Source organism: Triticum urartu, chromosome 7A (genome assembly GCF_056163025.1).
Source record: "Triticum urartu cultivar PI428250 chromosome 7A, HENAU_Tu73, whole genome shotgun sequence".
Taxonomy (NCBI): domain Eukaryota; kingdom Viridiplantae; phylum Streptophyta; class Magnoliopsida; order Poales; family Poaceae; genus Triticum; species Triticum urartu.
The window spans coordinates 699100095-699107643 of NC_141879.1; the positions used below are offsets into that span (position 1 = coordinate 699100095).

General features: G+C 47.5%; 1 protein-coding gene across 1 annotated transcript; it reads right to left on the minus strand.

The window, feature by feature from the left end:
• Window positions 1–1462: 1462 nt before the first annotated feature.
• LOC147961739 (uncharacterized) lies at window positions 1463–4067 on the minus strand. Its single transcript, XM_087531390.1, has one exon. It carries the CDS (start codon window positions 3252–3254, stop codon window positions 2283–2285), a length of 972 nt encoding a protein of 323 aa, XP_087387516.1. The 5' UTR covers window positions 3255–4067; the 3' UTR covers window positions 1463–2282.
• Between the last annotated feature and the right edge of the window lie 3482 nt (window positions 4068–7549).

The window sequence follows — 7549 nt, forward strand, 5'->3', positions numbered from 1 at the left end:
CTGACACTTGGAGAGGTCAGTGTCATTCCCAATAAGAGTAGCCACCGGACGTATATCTTTCACACAGGCGGTGAAATATTTATCATTAAACACGGTGCCATCTTCCTTTAAACTTGGATACCCAAGAGCAATATCAGCAGGGTCTAGTTCTGGAAGCCACGCCTTGGCCCGGCTCAATGCGGCTATAGCTCTGGCTCTTGCAGATGCTCGTCTTAACTCTTGGATTCGCTGAGGTAGCACAGCAAGCCGCTTCAGCACATCTTGCAGGAGATAGGGAACATCATTTGATAAAGACACAACGGCCAGGGCACGTTGTGACCCAGTGTAGAGCTGTTCCACCAGAGTATAAACCGCCTTTAGCTTGATCACCATGTTCTTCTTGAGATTTGTGCTCCTGGGGCCTGCGTTATTAAGCATAAGGTAAGTCAGAGGAAACAACCGAAATGGTTATTCAAGGAGTTTTGCAGTATTTAAGATTTGAGTAAGTCACTCACCAAAGATTGCTGAGACCATTCGAGATATCTAGCGCTTTAAGTCGGACAGTTCGGCCGTTGCTTTCGCCAGCGATGCCTCTCCTGTCTCGGCCCGGGTCACCAGTGCGGCCTTTTCATCAGCCCAAATTTTCTTCTTCGATTCAAAATTTTGCTTCAGCTTCTCTTGTTCAGAGACGCTGAATTCAAATTTGGAGTTAGCCTTTTGAGTTTCAGTCTCCTAGGCTACCACGCGGTTCTTCAGGTCAACAATTTCCGATTCAAATTGACTTATCATGACCTACATTGCACCAGATAACACTCAAGATTACGGTAAATAGTGTTAAGTCCCAAGCACTTTGCAAGCAAAGATGTTTGGCACTTAGGGGCTAATGTATCCTGAAGAATTTTCAATTACTACTCCGGTTCATGGAAATTAAAGTCCCAAACACTTTGCAAGCAAAGATGTTTGGTACTTGGGGGCTAATGTGTATCGCAAGTGTTGCCGGGTTAAAAGCCTTTTTCCTAAGCCGGATAAGCAGTGCTAGGCAATTTTCTAAAGTCTACAACATATTTACTTATAAGCAATAGACTTGGGGGCTGGTACAGTAAGTATGGTTAAAGAAAGCTAGCATAAGTCATACCTCAGATTCCTGCTGTATTTGCTTCACCATGTCTATTTCTAGGTCACGGCTGCTATGTACTTGATTGATATAGCCGGAGACGATCTCTCCGATACTCAAATGAGTATAGTCAGTGACGTCCAGCTTGGCCTTTCGGCGTTCTACCAACTCCTCTTTAGAACACTTGGCAAGTACAGATGGCTGTGCCGGTTCAACAAACTGAGTTTTGAGAATCTCAACTTCCGGATCACTTGCTTTGGCGGGGCTAGGAGCCTCTGGGTTACCAGACTTGTTGAAGATTTGCTCAGTAGGCGGGTTAGAGGAAGATATAGGAGCATCATGAGATGGTTGAGGCGGCGGCTCGTGAGCAGGGGCATCAGGAGCAGCTGGGCCCAGCTCTGGTTCAGTCACAACCGGTTCTTGGGGCGGCTTATTCTTTTTTGCCCTTTTGCTGGGCTTTACTTGCACACTGCGGAAAAGGTAGACAGGTTAAATACAAAAAGTATGAGTAAAATAAAGGCATAAGGTACAACAAGTTTATATTACCCAGGAGCAGTTTTGAAGGCTGGCATGTTGGACTGCATAGACTCACCGGAGGAAGGTGAAATATCCTGATAATTGGAGTCAGAAGAATTGAGAGGATAATGAATGAAACCCGCCAAAGGAAAAAGAAGATGTGAATCAGAGGTAACCTCAGCCTGGCGTTTCCTGGTCACATCAGGTAAGCCGGAGGAGAGTTTCGCGTCTTTGCTGGTCCGGGTCTGCCTCCGGCTCTCATAAATATATTGCTTCAAAATAAAGTCAGGATCTTGGTAAGCCAAAGGATGTGAAAATCTTACTTTCCGGGTTACTCTTCGAATTTTCTAACACGGCTGAAGCTCGGAGTCGGAGGAGATTATAATTACCTCTTCCTCGACGGGTTGGCTGTTGCCCGTGTCTTCCTGAAAGAAGGTTAGTATCAGTAAGGTAGTGATAAAGGAGAAAGGGAAATTCAATGGTTACCTCTTCCTCATTATCATCAGTATCATCAAGCTGAAACAGCTCAAAGGCGCTTGGCTTCCTTTTCCTTGAGGTGGTGGGCTTGGTGGTTTTCTTTTCGGCTCTCTTGGCCGCCCTGGCTTTCTTGGCCGCCTCATGATCATATTGGGTTTTCCAGAAGTTATCATTTGCCTGTAAAGGTTATAACGGGTTATGCGTAAGAATACAACCTAACATGATAAAAAAAGAGATAATAATAACCCGACGGCTGGAAACTTACTGCAGGGGCCGGGTTCTTCTGGCAAAAAGGTAGTAAGCCGAAGGCGTTACTATTCACTGTGCCCTCCTTCAACAAGGACTGAGTTGTAGCTTCCACTACGTCATCTGGTAAGTCGTCAGGGCTATGACGCTGAGGGTCATCTTTCTCGCCTGAATAATTACACATTAAGCTGGGGCGGCAGCTTAACGGAATTATTCTCCAAGCAACCCAGACTCGGACCAGGTCAATGCCATCTAAGCCGTTCCCTAAAAGAGCTTTTATCTTCTTGATTTTGGAGGTGAGTGGCAGACGTTCAGTAGCTGTCAACTTATCCGGCAGCAGGTGAGTAGGTTCAAGGCGCAATGCACGGAAGCCGGGCAGCGGGTTTTCACCAGCCGGAGAAGTGTCCTGGCAGTAGAACCACGTTTGGTTCCAGTCCTTTGGATGACTCGGCAGTTCAGCATAAGGGAAAAGGCAGTCTCTCCGTCGCTGAATCGAGATGCCACCAAGTTCTAGACTGGGTCCGTTGGCGCGTTCATTCTGCCGGTTCAAATAGAACAACTCCCTGAACAAAAGTAGGTTGGGTTCTTCTCCAAGGTAGACCTCACAGAAAACTTGATAGTTGCAGATATTTGACATGGAATTGGGCCCGATGTCTTGAGGTCTTAAGTCAAAGAAGTGCAAAACGTCTCTAAAGAATTTTGAACCGGGAGGAGCAAATCCCCGGCTCATGTGATCGGTGAAAATGATCACCTCCCCTTCCTTGGGTTGAGGTTTCTCTTCAGACGGGTCAGGAGCGCGATAAGACATGACATCCTTCTTGGGCAGATGGCCAGACTTTACAAACTCGGACAGTTTGCTCTCTGTAACAATGGATGGGACCCAGTTGCAGGTAATCGGAGGCTTAACAGCTTTGGGTGCCATTGGGTAAATTGAAGCCTACAACAAGATAAAGGAAATTTTCCGGTTCATTATAACCCGGAGAATAAGCATTATTGGGTTATCTGAGATGGCGGCTTAAGAAGGGGCCTAATGACATACAGCTAACTATGTGATAATGATTAGCAGCTGCAGGTACTAAAGATGATTAAGGTTTTCTTAAGTCGCCATAAGCAAGCGGTGCTGGCAACCGGTATTATTTTAAACCGGTCACATAAATTATATGGCTGAAGCAGAGTCAACAGATGCGGTTTTTTTGGCTAAGTGTGGAACAAACAGGTTTCACAAGTTGCAATCATTATTTTGGATCAAACGAGGTTCTGAGAAAGAAAATATTTCTAGACCTAAAAACAATACAGAGAAGTTCATATACTCGCGGAGGGTTTCCAAAACAAGGGAAATGAGATCTGTTCTTATACAGGATAAGTACAAATATTTTCCGCAGCAGTTCTATGTTGTTTCTATAATCTAAACAAAAGCATTGGAGGTGAAACTAATGGAGGTCTGCGTCGGGCGGTGATGAACACCGACGAACTCAAGACGATTTCAAGGCAGGTCTGAGAAAGGGGAAAAGAGGAACTCACAGATGTGGAAGAGCTGGGGAGGGTCGCTGTCGTTTTCTGGTCGGAATCAGGGTGATGCAGCGGCCTGAGTCGGTGAAGACGAGGGGTTCGACAGCGGCGGCGGAGGAGCTTGAGCAGCAAAGGAAGAAGTGTGAGGAGGAAGACGACTGAAGGAAATGGAGAAGGCCCAGGTCGCATCTATTTATAAGGAGGGGCTGACCAAGACGGCGCGAGAAACGAGGAGACCAAAGCATCATTATCCAGCGGCCCCGACGCCTCGATTCTCGGGATGGTCAGTAAAGGCAAAGATTCGTTGGAGGATATGGTGGAATAAAATATGAATTTTATTGAAGATGACGTCACAGAGATTTGACCCGGATCCAGATGATGACGTCACGGCGGGTTAGAATTTCCGCGCAAAACAGAGGACTAAGGGCTAGTTTATAAGGTTTTTAAAGATTGACATGAACCGGTTCAAATCAATCTGGGGCCTAATGTTGGGGATATAACTATTTACGTAAGCCGCCCAGGAGGGTCCGGGTTACGCAAAGAGAAGCCCATCTGAAGCCCAAGACCAAGACGTGAAGATGGCGGTTCAGTAAAGGGTCTAGTGGCCCACAGACGATTTATGGCCCATGGTGATAAACCGCCATGAGGGCGCGACTTGTATTGTAAGGTAGAAATAACTAGTCACCGAGCCGGACACTGTTTATGAGCCGGCCGGGACTGTAAGCCATAGGGCGTCAACCCGTGTATATAAGGGGACGACCCACTGGCGGCTTAGAGAGAGAAGAAATAAGAGATCGAGAACCGGGCATAGCGTATCTCGCTCCCTGGTCATCGAAACCTCAAGCAATTCCAACCCAACTAGACGTAGGCCTTCCTTCACCGTAAGGGGCTGAACTAGTATAAACCTCGCGTGTCCTTTGTCCCGATTAACCCCTTTAAGCTTCCTAGTTGCGATGGATCCACGATCAAGTCCTTGCAAGCGGACATCTGCCGTGACAATTCCATGACACCCTACATGTTTTCGCAGGGCGCCGCCGACGTTCCATGCACTCTCCTGCACTTCGTGGACGGCGAGTTGATCGATGTCGCCAAGGCCAGAATCGTTGAACCGGGCAACCGCCTGTTCCGCGGTAATCCGATGCCACCCAACGTGTATAGGGTTCAACTGGTTCGGGTGCTGCGGGGCTGCGACGACTTGTTACCTCCGTATCGACCCCCTGGGGCCGACGAAGATGATGTGATGACCCTCAGCGCCTGCATAAACTGGTCCATGCTTTGGCCGAAGATCCAGATTCGTTTGGGGGCGGGGGACACCACCCCACAGACAACACCGCCAATCGTGCCGGCGCCAAGCCATGGCAAGACCGCCGCAACGCTACCGCCGTCAGCTGATCCGGACATGCATATGGCACAGGATCCGGACAATGACGACGGTACATTTACCAGGGTCGATAAGTACTTCAACGAACATGGGTACGGTGACGAATTCTTGGGGCCTCCTTCTCAAGAACCTAACCCTGCAAAAGACGATTGCGATCTAGCTGGTACCGCGGAGAAACCCAATTGCAACAGGCGTCGTCTGGCGTTCAGTTCTCAGGAGACGCCTCCAGCTGCCGCCTTCACCGAGGCTCAGATAGCCGAGGTGCGAAATAATTGATCTCTCATGCTTCACATATATTATTTTGAGAGTCCTTTAGAACATCATGGTAATTTTCTTTTGATATAATAAAAAACTTTCATATAAGTGCATTGAATACTAAGAGAAGTTTGATACTTGATGATTGTTTTGAGATATGGAGATAGTGATATTAAAGTTGTGCTAGTTGAGTAGTTGTGAATTTGAGAAATACTTGTGTTAAAGTTTGCAAATCCCGTAGCATGCACGTATGGTAAACGTTGTGTAACAAATTTGAAACATGAGGTGTTATTTGATTGTCTTCCTTATGAGTGGTGGTCGGGGACGAGCGATGGTCTTATCCTACCAATCTATCCCCCTAGGAGCATGCGCATAGTACTTGGTTTTTGATGACTTGTAGATTTTTGCAATAAGTATGTGAGTTCTTTATGACTAATGTTGAGTCCATGGATTATATGCACTCTCACCCTTCCATCATTGCTAACCTCTTCGGTACCGTGCATTGCCCTTTCTCACCTCGAGAGTTGGTGCAAACTTCGCCGGTGCATCCAAACCCCATGATACGATACGCTCTATCACACATAAACCTCCTTATATCTTCCTCAAAACAGCCACCATACCTAAGAAAATCAAGAGGTATATCATGCCAAATCTCAGAACACCGCCGGCCGGCGCGGGGGGCGGCCGACGGGGGAGGGCGTCCGGCGGGGGAGGAGGGCCGTTGCGGGAGGGAGGCCGGCGCAAGGGAGGGTGGCCGGCGGGGGAGGAGAGCCGGCGGGGGCGAGGGCGGTCGGCGGGAGAAGACCGGCGCGGGGGACGGCGGCACACGGGGGAGGGCGGCAGCGACGGTGCGCGGCGGAGGCGCGCGAGTGAGAGTGTGTGAGGGGGAGTGAGGTCGAGCGCGGGCCATGGGTCTGGATAAGGAGCCCGTAGTAGTAGCGCTTGTCTATAGAAAGCGCTACTGCTACGTTCAATAGTAGTAGCGCTTTTTGCATAAAAGCGCTACTACTATGCCTGGCCTGCCGACAATGGTTTGGTAGTTGTAGTAGTAGCATGGTTTATGAACACATCGCTACTGGTAAGTGCATAGTAGCAGCGTTTGCCGTGTACAAGCGCTACGTACTGATAAATAGTAGTAGCGTTTTCTTATAAAAAGCGCTAGTACTAAGCTTCTGTGTATAGGCATTTCCCTAGTAGTGATGGGTAACGATATTTCCATCAACTATATACTGATATATAGATTCTGGAGAAACATATAACCGGAAGTCTACAATTGTTGACATACATTTCTCAACTAGATTGAAAAAAAACCTTTCAAGTGATTCAGATCCAAAAACCATGGCCACGGCAAAGTATGAACAACACTCGGACTGAACTCAAGCAAAGGGTATAATCTAGGTAGAAATGATCTTGCTCAATAATAGGAAGGTATTCATAAGAATACCTACACCATTTTTCTTCTGGAAATAGAATTGAGAATAACGAGGTGGTAAAACATAGAGCAAGCATTGTAGCACAAGGGTTCACGCAGATACCCAACTGTTCTGCAGAGGTGGAATTTCTTCCGATAACTTATATCATTTGCAGTACAAAATCATCTGCAGAGGTGGAATTTTTGAGATGCATAAGTTTAAATTTGAGCCGGCACTAATGTGTCCATTAGTGCCGGTTCCAACGGCTAGGCGGGAGGAGCTCTTTAGTACCGGTTCATGGCGAACCTTTAGCACCGGTTCGTGCCACAAACTAGTACTAATGAGAGTGGTGGCAGGATGTTGTCAGAGTGGGGCCCCTCCAGCGCCTTTACTACCGGTTTGTGCCACGAACCGGTACTAAAGGTCGTCCTATATAAACCCTTCGTCCACCAGCACTCTGTTCTCCCCCCTTTCCCCTCTCCCTCTCCTCTGTTCTTCCCTTCTTCCTCTCGAGTTCATCACAAAATTTGCCCCAAATTTGTCAAGATTTGCAGGCCCCCATTCATTCAAATGGTCACAAAGGTTAGCAACTTTGTCCTTTCATCTCTCATTGCTAGATTAGCTCTTGCATTGGTTTATATAGTGATTAATTGTGGGTTT